The sequence below is a fragment of the Parus major genome, chromosome 1A (assembly GCF_001522545.3).
Source record: "Parus major isolate Abel chromosome 1A, Parus_major1.1, whole genome shotgun sequence".
Taxonomy (NCBI): Eukaryota; Metazoa; Chordata; class Aves; order Passeriformes; family Paridae; genus Parus; species Parus major.
In genome coordinates, this window is record NC_031773.1 from 18,678,771 (window position 1) to 18,705,339 (window position 26,569).

The window sequence follows — 26,569 nt, forward strand, 5'->3', positions numbered from 1 at the left end:
CACTGACATTTAAATATACAGGAGATTGTGGCTCAATATTTTCTTAAACTATATTTAATAGAATATTTCAGCGATGATTAGTTTTGATACAAGAACAGTGCCTCAATTAAAACATTTTTTTTCTACATATCAATTTACTAAATATATATAAAAATGTATAGAAAACTTTGCAGCACATCAAGGGTACAACATGAGAAAAGCAGAAAGGATTTGTTTTAAACAGACATAATTTCAGCAGGAAGAAACTATAAGAGTATAAAACAAAGATGCAATACCAAGCACTTTTTCCCCAAACCCAGAGGCATTTTTAATATACATGCAATGATGAGAACTACTATTTTAGCATATTTATTCATGCTTTTGCATATTTTCTCTGTGTGAGCCAAACTTCTGAAAAAAAAAAAAAACCTCACTATTTTTATACAACACAATTTGAGACTGTAGATAAAAAGGCTCAGAGGTCCAGGAAGATTTTTTTTTTAATTTTTACTTAACACTGTGCAACAAAGAGGGAGCATTTAACATAGCAACCACTGCTCAACCTCAAGGTTCTGAGTTAAGAACTTTTAAATTACAAAATCTGATGCCTCTATGATTTATTTGAGCAACAACTTGTATTGTTTAATTTCTTTCAGGTTAATAAATGAGTGGGAAACACTTTTTGCAAATAAAGAGGCTTCCTTCCAGGGTAGTCCTGATCATGTATAATTGATGCTTCAATGGGTATCTGTAGCAAATTTAGGAATCAATGCAGCAATCAAGATTTTTTTAGGTTCCATGTGATGCCCTTGGTATTTCAGAAATCTGACATCCTTCCATAAATAGCAGGGTAAGAGCTGTGAAGATGTTTCAGTGAGGCTTCTGCTAAATATGAAATTAAATTTCTCTGAAGATCATTTAGAAGGAAGAAAACACAAAAAGAATGGCCATGGGAGGAATCTTAAATTTAGAGCATTTTGACAGACCTTTGTTTTCTCTTCTAAGTATTTTTACATCCATTATTTAACATTGCAAACAGATGATGGGCTACACCTATAATTCCTGTAAATAGCTATTTAAAAAATTGCCCATACCTTCAGATGTCTATAAACTACTAATTTCTAAATTGATGTACACTGCCTAACAAAACTGTTACAATCCAAGGAACTCAACTTTTAATCACTCCTATTATCAGTTAGTTACATGTACTCAATGAACAACAGATATTTTATTCATTTTTTCTTACTAAAAAGCCCAAAACAAAAAGACAGTGGAAAAAAGCATGAACTTTCCCAGTTTGTACAACAAAAGAAGCTTGTTCATTTCCAGTTTCAGGATTTTAACTGAGGTACAAGAAAAGACAAAAAAAAAAAAAAAAAAAGTAGTTTATCCAAATCATATATTCCAGTATGAATTTCCATGACCAGCAGCAAGAAATAAGTCTTATTTTACATATATTTATTTACTAATCTAGCCACACATAACACCTTACATTGTTACTGAGCTAAGAGGAACAGCTAAATTAACTAATTTTAATATATACTGCATATACAGATGTATTTCTTTTCTGAAAATATTAAAAGCCATTGTTAAACACGCAGAGGTTCTCACCAGATTACCAATTCATAACTCTTAAACTCAATAATGCAGAGAACAGTATGGACACACCTTGTGTATGGTTCACAGCTTGTCTTCAACAAAGACAGAAGAACTGGATAATGCTCATTGCTACAATTGTTGAGGGCCTCTTTGTACAGATATGAAAGCAATTTAACACCCTAAACAATGAAAAATATTTTAGCATTAGGCACCAAACTTCACAACAACTTTAACAAAAGTACATGGCTTTACATATTTCACTAGACACAGAAGGCTGGATTCATCTCACTTCCTCCATCTATTTGCAGTTAAGATCACTTTACCTGAGCAAATTACCTCAAGCTCACTTTATCATCTCTAGAGTGAAACAGATATGTTTAGAGTTGGATTCACATGACTAGAAGGATTATTTGAGCCCTCTGCTTATTTTAGGATTGGAAAACACTGGACGGATTTCCAAATTTTCAAATATCTGGAGAAAGGACTATAGTGTTCTAATTGGAGATCCAGAATCATAGCTTTGCTAGCAGGGAGACCAACACTAAGTATTTAATATAAAATCCAACATTATTTGAAGAAGATTAACACTACAACCCAAAACAAACATAAAAACATCAAACAAAAAAATCACCGTAGGAAATGAAGCACCAGCTCCACCACTGATCCCCAGTGCTGTTGTTCCTATGCCACACAGTTCAGCTAAATACCTAAAAAACAGTATTAAAACATACATAAAAATTTCAACCAGAAGTCTCCAAGATCAGTGATGAACTTTGCTGAATTTGAATATTGTTCAACAATTATACTAGATCTGCTGAAGGATAAGAGGGATAACAAAGAAACTGAGTATAAAGACCTTGTATATTTTTCCTAGAATAGCCTGGATACAAAAAAAAATAATCTGTAAAACAGAGGAAAAATACTAGTACATTAAGTAAGAATGCCCATGTAAAATGGCCTTTTTAGTGTATATGAAGAGCATTTTTTCTGCTATGAAAAGCTTAAACATTTAATACCATTCTCTTACCTCAGCTGACGACCTAATTTCCTGAATAAAAAGCTGATTGTTAGAAGACTTAAAGTAGGAGGTGTTGACAAAACACAGGCTCGGTAATATTGAAGATACTTTCTCAGTCCACTTGTGAATGCCTGGTATGAACAGAAAATATTTAAAGTCTTACTGTGAAAGTTGTTAACAGTCTATCAATGTCTCTCATCAGTTGCATCAGCATGAAAACAAACCTCTTAGTAAAATAAATGGCATATGCAGGTAAGAGGGACTTTCACACCAAAATAAGGGGCAAGTGAGGGCCCATGCAACTTCAGACATTCCAATGAACCAGATGACTCCTCTATACTCTTCACACATCCAGTGCACAGAGCCTATGTGCACACAGTGAAATAAAGCATCTTGGTTTAGCTTCTTTGATTTGTCCTTTGAGGAGCTCCTCATTCTCTATAACACCAACCCAGGGTAACCTGTTTCCTTACTTTTATGCCTAAACTGGATACTGCAAAAAACTGTTATAGAACTTTATCTAACAGAGAGACCTTCTTAACAGAATTCGAGTAACATTGCTGTAAATCAAATATTCAGAATGAGTACATTTTCATAACTAATCCTAACTTAATTCTATGCATTAAGAAGAGATTAAATCACCAGGTATTACAGAGTGTACATACAGCTCAACATAATATACAGAGGACTGACATGGAAAATTTGCACTTAATTTTGAACCAAGGAGAAGTAATTAAAGCTATTCAATACCATATTTCTCTACTTCAGTTTTAATTTTTGAAAAATATATATAGAGTGTACTAAGAAAGTTCTTGTATTTTAATTTTATACATCTTTCTGGATAAATTTGTAATGTTTTTAAAGCATTTAAAGATTGTAATTCTTTAGTCCACAACAGAAGAATATGACTAAACAAATCACACTTTGGGTAACAAAGAGATTTTACTATATGTTTCAGAGCAAACCCTCAGCAGAGGGAGCTGTGATTTAAATACAGTGGCACTGTTCCTTGCTGACTTGGGATGGACCATTACACTGAAAATACTTTGCAGTTTTGCAGAATGTGAAGTTCCAGCTTTACATTAAATCAGTCACCTTTTCTACCTCAGATAATTGGTCCATTAAATCTAGTTGATTTAATACAACTGCTTTACCTGAAACACAAGTCCTTTGCTGTATGAGGAATCCAAAACTGGCTGAAGAGAAAAACGACTTAGCCGTGTGTAATAGGTTCCATACTCTGCAACTTCCGAGAGCAAGTTATGCATTGTCTCTGGTGATGTTCCAGATACATACACCCCCTCCTTTATCACAAATGACTGAGCAGACTAAAAGGATATAGGGAGGAAAAAAAAGGCAGATTAAACTATTTCAGAGCTGTATTCTGATTTAAAATAGCAAATATTTACACACAAAAATAACAGCAGACAAATTCTCAGTTCAGATACTCAGATGACTGAGACTATATAGCTAGGACAGTGAGAAAAATATTGAATTGTAGCAAAATTGTAGGAGTAAGAATGATGTCTTCAGAAAGACTCATTATCCAATCTGTTAAAGAAAATACAATCTACAAAATTATTTACACATCTATTTTCAAGTACTCATAAACCTACTTTCCCTTTAGAGAACTACAAATACTCTTAGCCTATTCCAGTAACATAATTATTGCAATATATAAATACTGCCTTGTTGACATTAGGCAACATTCAAGTTCTTAACACTAGCCACAACTGCAAGATCTCAGCTGAAATAAATGTACTGAAGAGGAAACCTCTGTGAAGAAAAAGAACAAAAAGACTTGACTAAGAAGTGCAGAATAAAATCTTCCCTACCTGATTGAGTGAAAATGTAGTGGATACCACACCAATGAGGACATTCAAGACATCCTTAACCAGTTCAGGTTCTTTCACCAGCACAAGCTGAGGAAGCTGAAGTACAGTATTAGTAAAGAGTTGTAACTCCCCTTCTCGAAGTTTATAAAATTTGTCAAAAGCTTCTCTTCCAGCTTCAGTAAGATATGGTTCCTCTTTTTTACCAGGTGGGCTGTGTCAGAATAAACACAACATTATGAGGTGATTATATGAAAAGAAGGAAATACATCTCATACAGGAAGAAAAAAGCATTTCACGGTTTTGTACAGATAGAATTCCTCGCAGAAAAGTTACTTGTAATATACTTGCAATGTACATTTTTAAGGGAATGGGCATACAGTTAATGAAACCATAGCTCAAACTCAGTACAGAGAAGAAGTATGTAGATAATCTGAACATCAGTTCAGAAACAGAATCCTTGACAGAGAACTGCCAGCTGCTTTTATGGCCTTCCCTGGTGCAGTTTTCACACTAGGAAAATGACGCCAATACATTTCCACGGTTCATTTAATGCTAATAGTCAAATAAGTTAAGGAGAAATATGCTCAAAGTGCTAGAATGAACTTCTACTAACACATTTTACCTCTTCACAGTGAAGATTACTATCCCCTCCAAAACAATTTCTATTTCCAATTCTTCCAAACATTCTGAATTCTAGTAGCAGGTATTACACAAAATGACTCTTAGACCCTTACAGTCTAAATAGTAGCAAGAAAAACTGTCTTGTTCTAGGAAAAAAGCTCAAGTGGGCTACAGTGACTTTGAAAAATTAGAACAGGGAACTTCTGAGTTTCTGAGCTTCTAAGGCTCAGAGATGAAAAAACACTGTTTAACCATGCAACAGAACACCACTAGATTATTATTTAAAATTACAGAAAACATACAGAGCAAAGCTTCTCCAAGAATCAGGGACACCACTGTCCATCTGAAATATCAGGATACCTGCTATACCTGCTTTTTCTTCTACTTTCCATTTTGGGGGAGCCAGGAACCCTTAATAGGACTGCAGAGAGCTTTCTCTCAGGAGATGCATCTTCTACTCAAGAGCCAAAAAACCTACAAGTCTAACTAGACCACCAAGAAATCTGTTCTAATTTTCTGGCTTGTCTACAGGATAGGGAAAGGAATACAATACTCTACAATACTGGGAGATATTTGTTTAATTCTTCTACTGCTCTACAATTACCCCTTTCTCTTTTGAAACTGCAAATATGGAATAATTTTAGACTGAGACAAATCACATAGCATATACGAAGTCAAAATCATTAGAAAAATGCTGCATTTCATACACACAGTATTTTCCTAATCCCTTTGTTTCTTGACAAAGATGATTTTATCTTTTCCTATGAAACTGCTGCACTCTAATAAGCAGTTTGTTGAAACCACAAAACCTTTATTCCTTTATCCCTATGAATGCAGTGTACTGAAATCTGTGAATTAAACATGCTCATTTCACTATTAGTACTGAGATCATGTGGAACTAAGATGAAATGCACCTTCACACATTTGCATATAGTGCACAGTAAGTTTACCAGTAAGATCAGACACATACTACCCAATTCTTTCCCAACATCTTCGTTTGCTGGGTCCATATGTAAGCACTGCATCCCATAAGTCTATGTCTGGAGTCATGCTCGGCTCTGACTGAGAATCAGGAGTCAGATTGGATGCTGACTGGAATCCCTCATCTTCTGACTGGTCTATACTTTGAGGAACCTGTCAAAAAGAGTTCAAATGTCAGACATGAAAACATTTTCCTGAAGACACATTTGCTAATGAAAAAGATGTTTTGCTCTAATTTGTGACCAAGTTACTCTATGTGACCCAACCCCTCCCACCTACCCTCCCTTTATATCAATTTTAAGTTTTTACTGTAGGCACTCTTTTCATTTGATGAGTCTTTACAGGTATTATTGCCCGTACATAAAAAGCAAATCACCTTCAAAGTAATATACTATGCTTAAAAAGCAAATCACCTTCAAAGTAATATACTATGCTTGTTGGTGTTAAACTTGAAACTTTGTTGTTTGGCAAGCACATAGTTCTACAAATTGAGAATCTCAGGTATGGACATTCAACAATATGTAGCATCAATAAAATCATACTGCTCTGCCATTTGTTCCAGGCAAATGATCTAGGCCCTTAATCTTCAAATTTGTAATAATTTTGTTAACTATGACTAACATTGTTTGTTCCCTAATTCATATGCAGAAAATCTGTAAGTGTCCAAACAGTGTATATGCCACATCCTCAACTCCCACTCAACAGGAGCCGTATGTGCAGAATTGTCCTCAATTTTAGTAAAAGACAATCATACCCATGTAAAAAGCAGCATCATCCTCAAGAAATTATAAATTTTCCAGAGTGATGGAAAAAGTTCAGCACCATCTCAAAAAGGTTCTGCCTCCTCTAGGTTACATTTACATCCACATGTGAACTGAATGGCATGGGGTTTTTCTATTTAGTGTGTTTGCCTTCAAGTTTCAATTCACACCCTGAATTAATGGAATTGCAAGATCTATCCATATGTTAAGTAAATGGAACAAGATGAGGATCTAAGGGTAGGCTATAAATAAGCCTACCTACACACAGTAAAAATGGAAAGAAAGAAGAAAAACTCTGAAAGTGTATCTAGTATTTCTGTGAGAATATACCAGCAAAAAAATTAAACAGAATGGATGGCAAAAGGGGAAAAAAGATACCGTAGAAACTGTGCACACTGAAAAGGTAAAAGGACAATAGGAACTAGGCCATTCAATGTGAAAAAAAAAAAACCAGAAAAAATGCTTTAAGATATAAAAAGCCAAGACAACAATACAGCAGGTTAGGTAATGCAATGTGAACAGCAAAGCACATATATTCAGACAGGGATGCTTAAGCAGTCAGTCTAAGCACTGACAAGTAAGCAACAATGCAGAGGAGTTCAACAGACAAAGCAGGCAAAAATGCAAGCAAAAGGTTGCTAGGGTGGGGAAGGTATAGATATAGCTGATGGATTAAATTCATAAATCCTATGGCCCATGATGGGCTGTGACACAGCTACAGGGCTAGACCAAGGTTTTTGTCATTATACATCTCCAAAAAGCTTATCTGGTTTTCTGTAAAGGAAAGGATCCCTTAAATTCCAGCGCTGTATGCTTCTATCACCAATTAAACTATTACCTTGGTTTTAAACTATAGCTTCAAAGTGGCACGTGAAAGCATGCATACACTTGTTAATCCAAAACAAATACCGTACTTTAATTGCAAGTCCAGACAGATCTGCATTGTCAGGCACTGGTGGTAAATCCAACTTGATGTCCATATCATACGTACGGCTGTGGACAAGCGCACCGAAGAGTGAGACGCGCGTTTCCTTCTCAAACTTGTCCCCAGCAGGACAGCCCTGTGAGAACAGCCCTATGGCAGGGAGTCCAGTGCCAGGTGCAGCCTCCATTATCTGAAGTGTCTGCTGAATCGTGTCATTGAACTGACACTCTTCGTTTGTTATCAGAGACTGTATGTCAGCTTCAAACACACTTACATCATAATAATCATATCCCTGGTATTTGACATTCCTCCCAACATATTTGTTGTTCAGAAAATAGTCCTTTTTTTGTGGTACCAGCTGAGGAGGACCTGTTCCAGCAAGCTGTACTAAGAGATCTAAGACAGAATTAACTTCAGTAAATGGTAAACATTCAGCTGCTTCCAGCTCCTCCACAAGATTCTCCAGTCTATCTGCTTGAGCACCTAGGCCAGCAACTCTCAAGTTGAAAGACAGCATCAAAATTTTGTTCTTCACTGGGAGTCTGGAAACATTCGATTGCAGCTTACGAGCCTCATCTTGAAAAAGGTTCATGAACAGGGCATTATAAGCAACCCTTTTCAGATTTTGCTTAGCCCTCCTCTTGCTGATCTTCTGCCTGCCTAAGTGAACCTTCCATGGCAAACCTGTCAAGTGTGCTTCACACAAGTCATTGAACAACTGTGTAATGCTCTCCATTTCAAATGAAACTGTCGGGTTTGGGCAGTTACAGTCTGGATATCTGATTTCATGGGAAGGAAGACCTGAAAAATATCAGGAAAAGGAAGAAGCTCATAAGATGTATATGAAATTGCTAAGTATGCTTTAACTTGAACTGAGACAGCCCAAAAGAAAAGAGAACTGGCCTCCCACATATTTAGGACATGAGCTATAAAAAACCCACTTTAACTTTTATCACCAGTGAAGTGATGGTGCAGGAAGCTTAATTCCAGATGCCAAATTTTACTCGGTAGACTGAAATAAAAGTGGTAAGGTTGTCCTGGTCCAATCCCAGATTCCTGCGGGAACATCCTCTACCTTTTTCCGGAGATAACCATCACCTCCCTCCCCACGCGATATTGTTTGTCTTCAGCCGCGGGCGAGAGGACGTGGGCAAGACGCGGGTGGTGATGGTGACCGGAGGCTGGGCTGGAGGGCCATCCCCGGTGCACTCCGCAGCACCAAGGAGAGGCGGGATGTCGGCTCCCCCGGAGGAGCTGACGGCGGCGGGGCTCACCCGGAGCGAACTGCTGGGCCCGAGCACGGCGCGCCAACCCCCCCCGAGCCCCCGCCACCAGCGGCGCCCCGCGTGAGCCGCCCCCCGCCCTTCCCGCCCTTCCCGCCGCCGCCCGGGCCGTACCTGCGGCGCTCCCCGGGACAGCGGGAGCGGGACGGCGCCACCGCCTCCTCCCGGCGCCGCCGACGTCACCCGAGCGCGACCGGGCCCGCCCCGCCCCGTCGCGCGGGGCCGCCCTCAGGCCCGGAGCTGCCGCAGAGCGGCCTCAGCGCCGGCAGCAGCGCACGGAAACAGCCCCGTGCGCTGGTCGGGAATTTTAATCTGTTCCTGCGCTGCCCACCCGAAATGGTGGTGCCACTCAGCTGACAAATACATAACAACACGCTAGTGCCGGAAAGCAATGAAGCACGCTGCTTCATTGAGCTGCGGGCGGCAACTGCAGCCTTGTGACGGTCTTTTTAAACGAAATTGCCTAGAGTACGCTCTTTCCCCTCTTAATTCATCTTTTAATAAAGGCTTACAAAAATACATATCAAAATGCAACATTTCTGTGATTCAAACACTATAAATTCCATTAACCAGGGCAGGGAGAGGGGAAAGCCGAGCTGTTTCTCAGAAAATGCTTTTTCATTGAAAAGGCTGAGTTAAAAAAATAAAAGGGGGAGGGTGAGGCGGCGTTTAGGGGAGACAACGCGAGAGGGGAGAATGGCAAAATTTCCTGTTAGGAAACAAATTTCCTGACAGGAAAAATACCGAAGCTAAAGTTTGGCCATTGAGTTTCCAATTTAAATACCTTTTTGGATTTCAAAGGTCAGTTTAAAGAAACTCTAAACTGAAACAGAACATCTTCATGTTCCTCAGCTCTTCTTTGTGAAAAATCTTTCACATAGCTTTTATTTCCTTTTGAAAGAGATTTTAATTTCAACATGTTCAAGGATGGGTATCATTTCCCCACCAGTAATATCAGAAAACCAAAACAAATGAGAAGGGAAGCACTTTGAACAATTAAAAAAGACAACTGCAAAGACAGATTTATTTATTTATTGCACATGATATAAAGTTGAACACAGTAGGAACACCAGTATAAACATCATTTGAAGTGTCTGAAATCAAAAGGGCAAATTATTGAAGTTACAATAACAGAAAAGTGCCCTCGAAAATGATCCGTAAATCATACCTGGAATACTACAAAACAAGGTATATATATCATGGCTGTTGCCTTGGGATATTTGTTTAATTTTGAGAATTTATATGATGTGGCCTTAGGTCACTACTAAGTCACTGGAGATTTGCAGTTTTTATTTGTTGTATAGACAATTTATGCTTGAAAAGAGGGCTGAGTGAAGTCCTCATATTTTCCTATTTCTCTTCTTTGTAAAATGATTTTGAAGTGAAATCAATTTATTTAAATCCCCTCCTTCACTGAAAAGAACAGCAGTAAGAAAACCAGTCATTAATCAAGCACATACAACAATTCCTGACCACAAAAGAATATTTTTATTGGAACCAGACCCCTGGAATCGGGCATTTCCTCTGAAAGAGAGAATGGCATTTTCTTTTAGAGATGCCCACTTTTATAATTGCTTTTTTTTTTGGTGAAAAACGAGTCATTCAGCAAAAAAACATTTCTAGACAACTATGCTTGAAAATATAGGTACCTGCCTGGTCTGATTCCTATACAAATGCTGTGCCTGATCTTCAGCTCTTTGTGACTGTACTTGCAGCATGACTAATCATTACTGAGTTATTTGTGGACAAGTTAAACATATAAAAATATCACCTGGTTTAGCAGTATATTCAGAAAACACATCAGCCATCAGAGGCAGGGCACATCTTGTTATCCATTCTTTAAGCACATACTTTGGTAATTTCATTCAAAAATTTTGGAGGAACAGTATTCTAAGTCCCAAGGGTACAGTTGTTATGCTATGAAATTTGGTGCTTTCCAGCTCAAGTGGCAGAATTAGAAGTATTCATAACTGTATTTCACCAGTTTCACATTAGATCAGTTTGGTCCCACTGACTTACAGGACCCTGCTGTATTTACATGTCATCTTTTTGGAAACTTACAGTATGTAAGAGTTAAAGATAAAATCAGACAGCTTACCTGAACACTGAAGCATTTTCCATTCCTGCTGAAACTGGTCTCTTAATGCTTTTATTTTATTTACTTTTTCTTGGGTAGGAGGTACATAAATTCCAAAGGGAGGTGTAGAAGCACCCAGTAAGGCTTTGGCTACACTTTGCATTAAACTTATCTCTGTGTCCTAATGGGAAGAAAAAATACCTCTGTGAACCAAGCTCTCTATGTTTCAGTGATACATGAAATATTTTAAAACAAGCTTTTGTAATTAAATTTCTAGCATCAGTAGCAAGAATGAGCAACCTCCCATTTTTGAATAAAAATGTGTTCAAATAGAGGTTTTTACTGAAAAATGTAACTTAATTTTTATCTGTTGTAAAACTTGTTTCTTTCAAATGGAGAAACAATCTCACTTTTCCCTTTATGACTGAAAAAAAAATAATGCTGAGTTAAGGACAGAAAATATTATGAGGTTAAGGGGAATATGGAGCTTGCTTACTTTATGCATCATTTACTTTCTGTGAGAGAAAACTAGTAATATAGTTTGCTTATTCAAGAAATTTACTCTTTTGGACTTCTCACAGTCTAAAGCAGCCTAATTTCCTTTCAGAAACTGTATTTGAAATATTGTGCTATATGAAGATGATATTTATAAGACTGTAACACTTTTGTTTTTAAGAGATATAAGCATTTTTTCAAGTTTTCTAAAAAGTCATGCCCGTGCATTAGAAAATCATGATCCTGTTGTGGAGCTACCTGCAGAGTGCTGATATAGAAGTATCAATCATTTTAAACATGTATGCCTAATATTCTTTTATTGTCTGAGTTTACACTTCAGAATATCACCAAATCTCTCCATTTCATACTCCTAATTAGTAGTGTGCAAATACATTTTTTATGGATACTGCATATCAATGTACAAATTATTTTAGCTTAGACAATTTATGTATCAGCATTGTAAATTAAAACAACAATATGAGAAAACTACAGAAAAAATTAAGTCAAAATCCACTTAATTGGCAGCTTAATGAATAGCATGGCTTTAATTGGGTATTTGCTAGGAAACATTAAAATAAGCATACGTGAACAATTTTTTGTTTCTCATTGTAGAACTAGAAGGCACAAAAATAATCAAAAGTTACTGTTTCACAAATCACACAGAGAAACTGTGTTACAACCACAGGACGCTGGAGAGGCCCAGAGTGTAAGTTGAGTTCTTTATGTGATTAGACAAATTCATGGAAGATGCACTCACTGACACTGATCATTGCTCTGGATACAGCCTCCAACTGTAAATTTTGGCATCCTTAATGTTGTACCATATGGAGAAAGTTAGCCTAGGAAAAGTCCCTATATTCTTTTATTTTCTTTCCCCGTGCTCTCTACCTAAAAAAATAAAGCTGGGTACTCTGGCCCTCAATTAAGTATTATCCCAAGTAAGTTCACTTGAAGGATATGTGCCCGTCTGATTTATGTTCTGCAGGCTGAAAGTTGTGTGTGACAAAGTACAGCACTGGGGAGAGGAGAGAAAATTTAGAGGTCTGTTATGAACAGGACAATGGGCTGCTTGCAATCACATTTGATGGAAAGAGGCCAGACAATTTAACAGACGGGAAGTTCCACTTTTCAGAGATAACTGAGCTGTGGATCCCAGATAAAAACGGAATTTGTGGCAAACTGACAGAACATCTATGATCCATAGATAACCATGAGCTTGCTTTCATGCCTCGGCTTCTCCATTGTGCAGGCTGCAATAGTTGCCTACAGCTTGGTGTGCAACTGTGTCTTGTCTTGTTCTCAGGACAGAAAGAAAATCAGGCAGTTTGTGCTGTGAACTCAGGGGTACCAAAGACAGGATAAATACAGCCATTTTTTTCTACTGGACAGCTTGAAGAAGTTCATACAAGCGTCTCTGCCACAAGTACCACAGCTTAGCACCACTTCTTACCTCAATCACAGCAAAAATTCGAGACTCAGCTAACCCTTGCAGTAAAGCAACAAGGAGAGAAATCCCACTTATTCCAAGGCTCCTGTTTGGTCCAACAGCTATAACTGTTAAGTTTGGTTGGTAACTATATGCTACAGGAAGAATGAATCCAAGTACAGCAGAAAAGAAATCATTTCCTTCAGCATCCTTTAACAACAACAACAACAACAAATTGGTTAGCACAAATATAAAGCCCTAAATTTCCAGATATAAAACAAAACAGAAAGGTGACTCTCAAAAAGCTTTTGATTGTCCTGGGAAACAGGATACTGATCTATTTTCCCAATAGTTATATTTTTTATATTAAACATGCAGGATTATTCATCTTTTCCTCAGTGTCTTTGCAGTGTAACTCTGCCTTGCTGAAGATGAGCTGCAGTAATTTTGGAAGGTTTCCTCAAACCTATGTATTCTAATACACTCTAAAGCTCTGTGAAGGAGAAGTAACCTGGCAAGGACACGAACAGGAAAAAAATTCAAAGACCCAAAGTGGAGTAAGGAGTGTAATTATCAATGTAATTTTATAAATTTCTAAATATATTCTATTATTTGTGTTTTAAAAAAATTCTCCTATGCTGTTTCCAGAAAGTGAATCTTACCTCTTTCCAGTTTAGAGAAATATAGTGTTTGCAGCTGCTCTTTTCAGACTGTTCTTTCTCACAGATGTTTATGATAAGCATTCTTCTGTAAATAAAAACCTCACTTGAGTATTTATTCAATTATTTCCCAATGGGATAAAAATGGGATATCTTCTTTCATCATTCTTTAAATACTAATTCATAATGCAGGAGGAAATAACTATTTGCATTAGTACATTCCAAAATGTAAACAATTAAAACTGAAATATTTTTATGGTATTTTTAAAAAGATGATTAAAGACTATTGGCAAATTACTTTTAAGAAAAAGGGGAAGTGGGAAAAAATGATATATAAGTAAAGAAGACTTTCAATAAGGAACTCTACATCAGCAATATGTGCCTCCTGCAGTTATAGGGGAGATAGGTCCTATTTAATTAATAATTGCCTTATTTATCATATTGTACTTTCAATAACCATCTAAATTTCAATTAATACAGAAGGATTATACTTTAAACCTACTACCAAATGCATGAAATATCATTAGAGACAATAATTTATCTTTGAAGATGTATTTGGGGATGCTTTGTATTATGTCTCAAGCTAAACTTAATAAATGTCAGCTCATGACCGATTCCTTAGTGCAGATCTCATCACACATGCAGACACCTATGAACATTTAAAAACCCTTGGAACTCTAGCCCTAAAGTTAAGGGAGACCTCACCCATCTTCTGTGTTTGGTATCATCTGCATGTCTCCAACAAATACACAAAGCACTCTGCAGGAAACAAAAATTTACATACATTTACAAGTAATTTCTTTTCAGCTAGAACTATTTGTAGATTAGAAGCATTAAACAGAATGTATATTGAATTTGGTCCATTAAAAGTAGAAATAAAACACATTTAGGACAGCTCAAGGGAACCCCATTTTTCCATCAAATACTAGGAAGGAAAAACAAAAAACAAGAAATTGTCCCCAGGCCAAAGCCAATTGAAATGTGACAAAGAAAGTGCAGGCTAGCACAGCCATCATCCTTACAAATTTTTTCCATTTGGAAAGGCAAAAGGTTGTTGCTGGCATACACACTGTTACCTGGATTACAGGTGGAAAATGCTACATGTGTGGGCATGCTATATGTTTCAAAATCAAGGTGCTGTATTTGCCACACTTTGTATTTGATTTTAACATGTTGTCAACGGGCTCTAAACACAAAACATACATATTCACCTTTGTAATCCAAAATGAACAGAATGTCTTAGTGCAACAGCAGCAGAAAGACCAGCTGTGGGTGTTGCTGCAATTCCATTACACACCTACAAAACACATTTTTCATTCAGAAGCAATGCTGTAAAAGATCATGTAATTTTTTAAGTGTCACATCTGTATTAATTAATTTTCTACAGAAAGGCCATATTTTATTACTATGCCATAAACTATACTATTATTTCAAAAGCATAGTGTTATACCAGAAGGCAACTGTAAAAATAGCTTTTCCAGGGGAAGGCCATGTTTACTGGGTCTCTAGATAGTCTGCAAACTGTGCAGAAAAATATACCCTATGAAAAGGAGGTTGTTCCTGAATATTCTGTCTCTTTAACCTAGGAAAGCCATTCTTTTCTGGAAAATACAACTGTTGTATTACTCAGTCAACCCTTCAGTGTTCATCTGTGGTGTGTGCTTTGAGCTCTACCTAAAAGCTAAGCAAAAAGATAAGCTTCCCCTCCACATTCCTCCTCTTTGTCAGCACTAAAAGTTAACTGACATCTGCCTTTCATTAAAAGTTCTGCTTCTTTTTACCAGTAACCATTTTTTAAAATCTATTTTTTTATGTCTATTTATAGGTTCTCCTGGAGCTGTGTGCAGTTTATGTCAGAAATTTGTGGCCAGGATCTTCATATGTGACTTCCAAGAGCAAGATGTCTTAGAAGAAAGAGGCCATTGTGGCAGCTACTCTTCCTTGCACGCCAAGCACCTTAAAGAGGGGTTTTCACTCAAAGGAAGAGTGACTCATTATGATATAGCATTTTTAATTTGTTTCCACTTCTTCTTCTATGTTCATCCAAGTTTTTATACATAAATAGGAAGATGAACCCTCTAAGCCTGCCCTCTCTTCATTCCTGACCCTTCAAGAATCAAATACTGAACTAGAATTACTCTGTTCAGAATCAGAGCATAGAGCAGAGCTGTTGAAAACACCACTAAAGAGTATGTGCATGCACATGTAAGTCAAAATTTACTGTGTAAACTTTGCACATTGAGACAGGAAAAATATGGACATTTCTTCAGATTTCTTGCTGTTGCTTACCGGTGCTTGATACAGCAACTTGTGTTCCCTTTAACTGGAGGACTTAATGCCTGGCTCCCCCCATAAGTCTGAGAGCAATAAGAAGGTTCTTAGGGATGTATATTCTGTGACTACCTAGAGAAAGTCTGGACAATGAGCTGCCCAAAGACAATTAGAAAGATGGATAAGGTTTAACAGCTATCCCTAAATAGTAATTTTCTCATCTTGCATGCTCACTCTCATAGCTAAACACATTCTATCTGAGATCTGTGGACTTGGGAGATAAATAATGTAGTATTTGGACAACAATATAGTAGAAGCAAAAAGACAGAAGAATCTGATTCTACCCCTACCCCCAAGACCAAGGGAATATATTATTACCTCCTTCTTCAGTATTTTATCTAGGATCACAAACATACTGCCAAGAGAGAGCAAAGTTTCATCCTCTTTCACGAGGTCTGCATAAAAGCCACTGTAAAATAAATTATATGAAGAAAAACTAGGTTAGAGGCAATACTGTCTTCAAAAAGGATGCTGATAGAAGTGCTGTGCAGTTAGTATTAATGGGGTACATTTTGTACTAGTGCTACACATTGATTCTCAGAAACCTGCTCTAGCAGGAGGATGACAACACCACTGCTTGACAGTCTTCGGCTCCCTAAACCTGTCTCCATTCTGCACTAGAAGGAAAACAAAAATGTCTGATGATATTCAGGAAACAGAGCTCTGTCAAAATTAAATGAAGACAAGACAAAACATTGAGTTTCTCAAATCAGAGCGGTTTGGCATTTTTTTCTCTGTACTCTCTGAGTACAGAGCTTTAAGACAGCTTCCTAGCAAAACCTCTTTCTAAATTCATACATTCACATTAGCTGTCCTATCTCTATTGAACGAGTTCTAGAGTAAAAGTATTCTTTTTTCTTTCTTTCTTTATTTATTTAAAGGATTTCAGGCTATGAGTGCTATACAACACAAATATCTTTATAAAGGAAGAAATTCTGGCTGTAACTGAGTAGACTAAGGCCAAAAAGATGACCATGGCAGACACAGAGCTAGATGAGGTCTGTACAGAGACCTCTCATGCTCTGTGGAAAATAAAATAAATAGGACCAACCTGACAAGAGCTTTTACTTCACTTTTGTCCATTTCCTTCACAAGCTGAACATGTTCAGGGAGAAAGTGTTCTGAACCTTCTGAGCCAGCTGTTGCTGTTTTGATGGGAGGCACTGGAAATAGAATATTTTTCATGTGCAATTCCAAAAACCTTTCTACTTTGACAGTGTTGTTACTGTTAGTTATCTTAGATTCAAGTTCTGTGGAGGGACTTGAATTAGTCTTCTTTAGTAAGTGTGATTTGGTGCTCAAATTTTGTAAAAATGATGTATCTAGAGAAAAAGAAAGAGGAGTTTCACAGGTATTAGTTTCTAAGCAATGTGTTAATATTTGCCTATATTTATTCACAAAATAGAATACATCTGCATTCATAGTATGCATATTTACTCCCATGCACTAGCTACAATGTTTCCAAACACAGATGTTATTTTTTCAGTGCTACTACATTTGTTTTAATCTAGTGAAAGGTCATATATTGTAATAAAGCTTATGTCCATATTTTTGACACAGAAAACAGCACCCTCAAAGAAAGATATCGAGGTGCTACTTTTTGGCATAGTGTTTGCCAGCTTCAGAAAGTTCTTTTCAGACCAGCTGATACACGACCTCGAATGAAGCCTCATACTTCTTCATCAGTGACTTGATGAGTAACTGCTTGTTCAATTAGTTTAATCCATTGAAATTAATTGTAATAATTTTCTATTTCTGTATAAATCCATTTATGAATAACATTTGCTTGAATGAAGAGAAACTACCTTCATAAGCCAACCATTTCCAGTAGGGTTTATGTGCTGCTCTCACATTTTGAATAGATTCAACAGCACTAAAAAATAAACCAGATTAACAGTATCAGCAATGATGAAAATCATAAGAGGAATCATAATTTACCTCAACAAAAAAGCAAAACAAAAAAATTCAACTGAAAATTAACAAACTTTGATCTCTTCCAAGAATGCAAAACAGAATGAGAGTCAATGGCACATTGCTTGAAAAGATGAGAGAGTCAAAAAGGATAAGTGAAGAACACATACAGCAGGTACACACATTTACATGAGTGAAATCCCAGCCCTGCTGTTGGAGGAAGCACACCTGTATAAGTTCAGGAAAAAATTCTCCTGTCAATGTCTTGTCAAGAGATTTTATCTACGCAATGTAAAGATTTCATCAGACTGACTCAAAAGCAAGACAATCTGTTCAGGAACTAAGCAAATCACATACCCTGCTATTATTTGTGTTGAAGTCTCCTTTTTGTTATCACTGGTGTTTGCAGCACTATGGGCAAACGGTCCCATTGCATTAGCTATCATACAAACATAACTCAGGTCGTATTAAATCCAGAAGAAATTCCGTGTACTTGCAGATTACTTGTAAGGTGTTCAGGAGCTGGACTTGGATAAGTATGTAATCAACTCTCTATGACATAGGATGATAGCAATTTGAGATACCATAGCTGGTAGAGAAGAAAAAGAGGACACAGAGGGCTCATGAGATGTGCTGGAAGCAAAATAACTAGTTTTGCTCCATCAGTTTACTAAATGCAACTCAGCTCACAGTCTATGTAATATCCACACTGATTCCCTGGCTGATCCAAGCTCTGAGTTTTAACTAACACAGGCAACTGGGAGGTGCTGCCACCAAATTGCATGAGGAGCCTTTCTGGTAGAAAAAGCACAGGACAGCTGCTGAGCTGAGAGAAAGATAGAGGACAGAACAGGGAGATGTGAAGGAGATAGTGCAGAGAGGTAGAGAGAAAGACACTGTTTAGATGTGGGACTGAAGGTTGAGAATGCTTTACTAGGTCAGATTCCACTGCAGTACAAACACAGTCTTAGTGTCTCTAAAAAGAAGTTAGACTTGAAAATTAATTATCTTGATACAACTCTACATAGTCAAGTGCTTTTTCACCCCAGGCCTCGATGCTCCAAATTCCAGAAACACAAGTATTCATGAAGACTGGCTCTGCATAGCATCAACTCCCACTGATGAGAGAAAGCTTTGCCCCAGCTGTTGCTGCACTACAGTAACTGAAGTGGCTCTGTGGTCTGAAGCACTAATCCTTGCAGCTGCATATATTCCCAAATACAGACTGTAGTTAACTGCTATTACCTTGATTACAGCAGGATGATCTCAGCCTTGAGTGAGATAGATTTCTACAGGATAAAAAAGCCTAAGGATAAAATGGCCTTTTATGCTATAAAACCTCACAACTTGAAATAATTCCAGAAAAAAAAAGTATATAGAAGTATATAACACTGTACCTTGGTTGACTTTTTAGAAATGCAAGTTATCCAAAGTAGAATATATTATAAACTACCTTATTAAAACATTACTTCAGCAAAATGTTCAAAGCATACATGTTGTTAGTCTCTTTAAAAAACACATTAGTTGTTCTAAAACTCTTTATATCCTTACCTTAGACAAGGTGCCATTTCTCCAGTTATTTGAGGTACAGGATCTCCAAGCAAAGTTTTTACAGTCATGCACACTGATTCACCCAATGATTTCAAGTGGTATCCACCCTGAAAAGTATTTTATGTCAAGCAAGGGACAAGTACTATTAACAGCACTCTAAATTCCAACATGGAAAAAAAACTATCCTTTTGAATCGTGTCTGTATTTACAGAAACAAGATGATATGCAAGTATATCTAAGTCAAAGATTTTTCAATATGAAAACATTAAGTTAGTGGCCACCTGCTGAACTTCACAGGCATCTCATGATTGAACTCACTTCATCATAGTTCAAGTAATTTCAGAAATCAGTCATTACTTTGCCATAAAACCACATGACTTCTCCATTCCCATCTACAACCTGCCATCTTCAACAATCCTTGTGGAAGATCATTAGAAGGCAAATGCTATCACTTTCCTCTAAAAAGGTAGAAATTGGTAAGAGAAATGAGAGAAAATGAGAGAAAACTCCCACAGCCTGACACTTTTCAGATGTGGTTGCCCAATAGTTTGGCACAATTTGGACAACAAGATGGATTTAAGACTGCTAGGTGACATGCAGGAAGCCATCTATCACCTATGGAGCAGTCACACCATCCATGGTAGGAGTGAATGCTTATTTGCACTTAAGCTAATAGACAAAAATATCCATAATAACCTGCTAAAGAGAAGGGTGACAGAAGAACGGTCATGCAAAACAAGAGGTCAAGTGAATCAATTAATATACAGTTCACTCTTAAAGACCTTGTTGGCAGCAATATTACCACACACTTGTTTACCTGAAAAGCCACTATTTTTCTAACACGCAGCAGAAATAAGGAGTTGAAGTCTAGACTTTAAAACGAGAAAACATTTTAATTGTTTAAAAAAAGAATACGAAAGAGCTCCTAAAGAGACTGCATAGAGTCATTAAATCAAAAAAGAGGCTTCTAAGTACTCCATTACTAGGTAAGAGTATTTTTAGGTTAACGGTTTTATAAAATCTCCTTTACTTGGTGAGGTACACTTGTAAAAAACTGGTAATACAGCCTCTTCACTAAATACATTTCAATGAGTTTGGGACTGTCAAGAGCAGTAGACTAAACAATGTTCACAAGAACTAAACAGATTTGTGGAAGATATGTTTTTTTGAATGATGAGCATATGTCTCCTTTGTTTCAAAACTCTAAAGTGTAAGAATGCTGTCAAATCTTAGTCATTTTTGCATTTCTAGTACTCAAAAGAAAGATAAAAATAAGAAATTATTTGGTTAAGAAGTTTCGCATCCTAACTTCTAGTTTGCCCTAATACAAATACTCTAATACAAAGACCTTTCCCCTTGGAATACATTTCAAAATTTCTTTACCTCTAGGATGACACACAGTTTTCCATTAGCTAACTGCATCAGGAAATGGGTAAGGTGGGAAAAAACCTCAGGAGTGGCATTCATCTGACCCTAAACCAAAGAAAACATTTTAAGAGCTAACACCTTGATTCAAAAACACTGGTAAGAAACCCAAACAATCTGAAGTACCCAAGTCTGAGATGGAACACCAGAACACTTGCCTCTCATTATATCAAACAGAATGCTGAACCAACTGCATTTAAGGAAGGTGAAAAAAACCAGCACAGTAATTATACAAATGGGATAATCTGTCTTTACATGTCTTGTTGTAATGTTTAATGAACTTGGGTCAGCCTAAAGACTCAAGCATGTATATTTAGCTTGATCAAAGTGAACTTCACTTAGCAATCACAGAACATTAAAACAGCAGGAATATTTTCATAATAGATTCATGACTGACAGCGTAAAGACCACAATTTACTTACTTCAGGGTCACCAATTCCAGAATCATATCCGGAGGAGACAATTACCAGTTCAGGATCAAACTGTTATAAAAGAGAGACAGTTGTAGCACATCTTTATGTCCTATTTTCAGTTTTGTACGGGATTTCAACTTTACCATGATCAGCTGTTTTTTCAATTAGAATATGAACACAAATAAGGATTCTCCTTGAATACATTACCCTTTTATACTATTTTCATTTCTGCTGGAGAAGTTGCAGATGATTATGTTGAATATTTAAAAGCTAAAATTCCATAAATACTATTCAGTTGATCAGGGCAATGTCATACCAGCAGAATAAATGTATGTATTAACAGTACTACTGGCAATGACTGCATTTCTGTAAAATATTCAATGGTACCTGCTTAAGAAACACTTAGGAAGTACTCTTTGGCAGTAAAAAATTACCTCAAAAGCCATCGGAAGCAACACATGGAAAAATGCAGCAAGGTAATCTGAATTTCCCATCCCAACCTGAAAAGTATGAGAAACACTGGTTATGTTTTCCAGCTGGAATGACTGGAATGGCTGAATGAATGAATGGCTTTAGGGAAAGACAGGAAAAGATGAAGGGATCCTATGAAGTACAGTAAAAACCCCTCTATTTAAGTAAAGTGCATAAATATACACCATTTTTAATCTTAACGAGCTTCAGTTCCCTGCTAAACAAGAATGGATGTAACCGTCTCCTGAAACACTTCTTGATTTGATGGCTAGGCAAGACATTCAAGTAAAAATGAGTGTGTAAATTTTTCTCTCCCTTTTATTTTTCAAACATTATCACATTCTGAACCATAATTTTTCAGCAGACATTCCCCTGACAGGAAGGATATACACTGTGTAAGACATTTGCCAAGCAAGTGAAGCAGCGCACTTACCCAGAAAGTGTTATATAAATGATGAGATACAAAACTATGGTACTTGATTTGTTGTGCTGTAAACAGTATTTACCTTATTCCAAGGCAAATTTATGTTAAAACCTTTTCCTTTTCCCAGACCCACAGCATCATAATCAGATTCTTTGAGTGACGGCCAGAATTCCTGATGTTCATAGCGATGCCAAGAAAAGTACAAAACACTGAAAATAAAAAAAAATAAGAATCCAATTTGACAAAAAGATTGTGGAAATGACTTTATAAACTGAACCTGGTGACTGCATTGCCTGAAAGCAAGAAAATAAAACTATTCTATCTTTTCTTCTTCTCTCAAAGGATTTAGACTGTGAAGATTGGTGCAGTAGGTCTTATGCCAAAATTAACCTAGAAATTAACATGCTAAAAATGTCTTGTAAGCATGCACTCCATACAGATCAAATACAAGGAATTTTCAGAACAGCACACTTGTTTCTAGAATCTACTTATGTCACTTTTCCAAAAAAAATTATGAAGGTCATGTATTTTGTATTTTATCCAACTACTACTTGAAGATTTTAACTGAGAGATTTGTGAACAGAGACTAGATGTATTACCTGAGTACTGGCAAATCAAGGTAATCATATTGCTTATTTTGTTTGTTATTCTTTAAAGTAGAACAGATTTACATTTTATTTTGATTTAGATATTCTATTTTATAACAAATGAAAAACAGAGACTAAAATAGCAAGGTAAATGTTTTGTAAGATTCTAGTTTTAGAAGTTTAAGAAATTGTATTTTCTAGAAAGGTAAGCAATCTTTAAACACCTGGCATTAAAGAAGAAAAAAAAAATCCTTCAAACCTTGGATCTTCTTCAAATATATACTGGGTTCCTTGCCCGTGGTGCACATCCCAGTCAACAATTAGGATTCTGTACAGATCAGTAAAAGAAAACATTCAGAGGAAGAGCCACAGCATCTTAATCTACAGAAGGTATAAATGTTTTTCTGAACCGAAAGGAACGTGACACCCAGAAAGCTCTAGACATTCATCTGAACTAGTACAATATCAAACTGTTTACATACGAAAAGCTTCTCTACAATCAACCATGCACTTACCTCTGCAGACCATATTTCAGTTTTGCATATTCTGCTGCAATAGCAACGTTGTTGAACAAACAGAACCCGTTAGCTGCATTTCTCTGGCTGTGGTGACCTGGAGGTCTGAACCAAAATTTTATAAATTATTCACAACAAAAGAAATTTTGCTAAGTGAAAACTTCCTCACATATTTTCTTACCTGACTAATGCCATTCCATTGCGCACTTTTCCTGACATCACAGCATCCACCAGCTGCAAAGTTGCTCCTACTGCTAATCTGGCACAGTGGAAAGTGCTCTGAGAAAGAGAAACTCATCAGCTGAAACAAGGTGCACATGACATGCTTTAGCATCCCAACAGCAAATTGTCTTGACATAATTCTACCCCACTAATGCTATATGAAAATAGCCGAAACAGAACTTTACAACACAGGTCCCAATGTGCTTTCCCCTGTGATTACCAGTGATCAGCGTAATCTTTATAAGGATGTTCTCTGTGGAGCAGGTAAAAAATGTGAGACGGATGTACTGAATAGAATAACATGGCATCTTTGAAAACAAGGAATTAAACCCTACAGAAACATTACACGGAAGACCTCATCTCCATTTCATGCCACAATATTTAAGAGCAACTGTTACCAAAATGTGATTTGCAGGTCACTAATGGTCTACACAGTGACATTAAGTGACAAAAATAGAGCTAGAATTTGAGTAGTACATTATATTGGTATGATGCAATTACAAAATAGATACTTGGATACTTGGGCAACTTAAATTACAGCATTATACTAAACTAGAAACAGATGATAGTATAATAAATAAACATGAGACTACATCAGTAGCAAAAAATGTATTTTAATCCTCCCCTTCTTAAAAAAATGCTAACACAAATAGTTGTAGCTCCCAACAGCAGAAGCAGTTTAACTTACACACCGGATGAAAGAAAAAAGCATCATAATTTTCAGAGACCCTTTTCAGCTCCTCCTCATTCATTGTCTGAGTACTTTTTGCCACTTCCAGGTGCTCTAAACTGTAGGGGAAGGTGAAATTAACACAACACTTAAGTAGGCAACTATAAAGAGTTTTTAGAAGTTTACTTGTATTCCTTTGTAATAAAATAAAATAAATCATAAATAAATCATAAATAAATCATATATAAATCAGCATTCATTGATTAAGACCCCACAGAGTGAGAATGTAGATTTAGTGGAATAGCAGATTCATAATTCACCACCTATGCCACACTCAACATTGTGACACATTCTCCACTGAAATTAATGGAAGCCATTGAATTTTAGAACACTCTTTTCAAATGGAACAAAATACCATCTGGAGATATGAGATCTGCTGTTTCATTGAAATAATCTGAATAAAAGTTAAGTTTCAGACCTGTGAACCAACAGGATCTCCTCCTCACTTCCTTCTCTGGCAGGTACATGGACACATCTCTCCACAAGATGGTAACTTCTAAGCTGCTCATAGGAGGATGAAAGTCTTTCTGGCACTTCAATATCACAAATGGGACTAAAAATAAGCAATAATGATATTACCATACTATGCCAGCACAGGTAACTAATACACTTAACAAAACCTAGCTTTTAACTCCTCATTTTAAAATTACCCTAAATGAAAGATACATGAGAGTAAAAATATAAAAAAAAAAAAAATCTTTTAAGTATTTTCTGTTTTGGAACTAAGTCAGAAATTGGTTCTAAAAAAATGTAAGCAAAAATTAATCTTAAAAAAAGCCCAAACAAACAATACAATAGCATCATTTTTTGTTTCCTCTCTCACTAGTAAAAAGCTGCAATGCTTAACTAGAGACATGGGAATGCTGCAATTAAAAGTCTAGGTTACAATGAAGGTGAAGAGAGGAGGTTTGGGAGAGAAGACAACAATGGACTGTTAACTCTAAGCACTGCATATGCAAAAGGAACTCCTCTAATTTATGCAAATTTAAGTAATATACCAATTTCTAACTGAATGTAATTGACATCTTTCAGCTGAGTGAGTATATCTACATAGTTTTCCACGGTCAATGATACTTTAGCTTTATAAACAATTTAATTAGCTTAAAACACACTATTTAGGGGGCTACTCAGATGCCTCATCCTAACATCACTTGTTAAGGCGTCCCAGATTGGATGCCTGCAGCTTCTCAAATCCAGTTTCAGATAATCATTACAGTATCTAGATACAAATTGTGAATACAATATTTTTTTTTCCTCCTAAAGGGAAGATCTTCTATTTACACGAAAATGAAAGGAAGTATCACCAGATACTTACTATTACATTTACAGAAAATGCATTTATTTGGTACTGCTCTCACGAGTCCTATTAAGAATCTATTAATAAAAACAACAGCAGCGACTTACTCACTCCAAAGTAGTTTGTGAGTGGTCATCTCCTCATCATAAATCAGCGCTGTTCCTGAAGCCATTGCTACAACTGGGCAGAACAAAAACCCCAAGACACATAATTCACATCAGAAGCAAACTTAAACCAGTTACTATTACACTAGACAGCGAGGATATAAGTACAGAGTATACCTGCTTGCATGAGAGTTTTGTACTTCAGACTTTGTACTTACAGAACAAAATTAAAGAAAAACATTAAGGACTCAGATTCTGACAAAACTGCGCCCAGCGAAACTGGGTGCGGGCAGGCAGGCTTCACAATGGCCGAGTGTTGGCGAGCTGGGCGCTGGCATTCCTGCTGCGGGGGTACCCCCAGCTCCCCGAACCCCGCACAAGCAGCTCAGGCTCCGAGCACGGCCGCCCCTCCCTCCATGGCACACAGACCCACCTGTGCGGCGAGGCCAAACAGCTGCGGGGAGACCTACGAAGCCACAGAGGAGGAACAGCAGGGTTTCGTACACCGCGAGGAGAACAATTTCAGGGATCCCCCCGCGGCCTAGCAGCCCAGGCGCGGCCCGGCAGCCTCTCACCGCCTCACGATAGGGCGGGAGGCGGCACGGCTCGGCCCTGGCTGTGGGCGTGCCGAGCGCGGCCGCGCTCAGGGGGCTCCGCTGAGGGAACTCGGCGGCCGTGCTGAGCTGCTTGTGCACGGTGCCGGTGCCACGGAGCCGGGCGGGGCGGGAGCATCGCGGGGCCGTGCCCGGGGAGCCCCACTGCTGGAAGGGTTTTAGCGTGGAACTGACCCGAGAGCGAAACAACCCACAGCCCCGGGCTGCGTGACATCCTCCGACATAACGAAAAATGAAGTTAGAACCTGGACCTAATACAAAGGCACCTAATACAAACCTGCACTTTTGGGGAATGTATCCGAAACCCAGATCATT

At 37.3% G+C, this 26,569-nt stretch overlaps 1 protein-coding gene across 1 annotated transcript in view; it reads right to left on the reverse strand.

Annotated features, from left to right (window-relative positions):
• The window catches only part of TUBGCP6 (tubulin gamma complex associated protein 6), a 40,737-nt gene extending 14,564 nt beyond the window's left edge, over positions 1-26,173 (reverse strand). The window contains exons 1-27 of the mRNA XM_033514236.1: positions 26,074-26,173; positions 25,644-25,716; positions 24,658-24,792; positions 24,202-24,298; positions 23,469-23,566; positions 23,288-23,392; positions 23,032-23,100; positions 22,268-22,394; positions 21,725-21,790; positions 21,300-21,359; positions 20,836-20,925; positions 19,453-19,559; positions 17,796-17,863; positions 17,042-17,312; positions 16,309-16,399; positions 14,871-14,956; positions 14,365-14,418; positions 13,663-13,747; positions 13,025-13,210; positions 11,101-11,260; positions 7,709-8,520; positions 6,023-6,186; positions 4,432-4,642; positions 3,751-3,924; positions 2,606-2,727; positions 2,210-2,285; positions 1,648-1,757 (exon numbers count right to left, since the gene is read on the reverse strand). Coding sequence (XP_033370127.1) covers positions 1,648-1,757; positions 2,210-2,285; positions 2,606-2,727; positions 3,751-3,924; positions 4,432-4,642; positions 6,023-6,186; positions 7,709-8,520; positions 11,101-11,260; positions 13,025-13,210; positions 13,663-13,747; positions 14,365-14,418; positions 14,871-14,956; positions 16,309-16,399; positions 17,042-17,312; positions 17,796-17,863; positions 19,453-19,559; positions 20,836-20,925; positions 21,300-21,359; positions 21,725-21,790; positions 22,268-22,394; positions 23,032-23,100; positions 23,288-23,392; positions 23,469-23,566; positions 24,202-24,298; positions 24,658-24,792; positions 25,644-25,708 — 3,689 coding nt within the window. The 5' untranslated portion in view covers positions 25,709-25,716; positions 26,074-26,173. The remainder of the gene's footprint in view (positions 1-1,647; positions 1,758-2,209; positions 2,286-2,605; positions 2,728-3,750; positions 3,925-4,431; positions 4,643-6,022; positions 6,187-7,708; positions 8,521-11,100; positions 11,261-13,024; positions 13,211-13,662; positions 13,748-14,364; positions 14,419-14,870; positions 14,957-16,308; positions 16,400-17,041; positions 17,313-17,795; positions 17,864-19,452; positions 19,560-20,835; positions 20,926-21,299; positions 21,360-21,724; positions 21,791-22,267; positions 22,395-23,031; positions 23,101-23,287; positions 23,393-23,468; positions 23,567-24,201; positions 24,299-24,657; positions 24,793-25,643; positions 25,717-26,073) is intronic.
• Between the last annotated feature and the right edge of the window lie 396 nt (positions 26,174-26,569).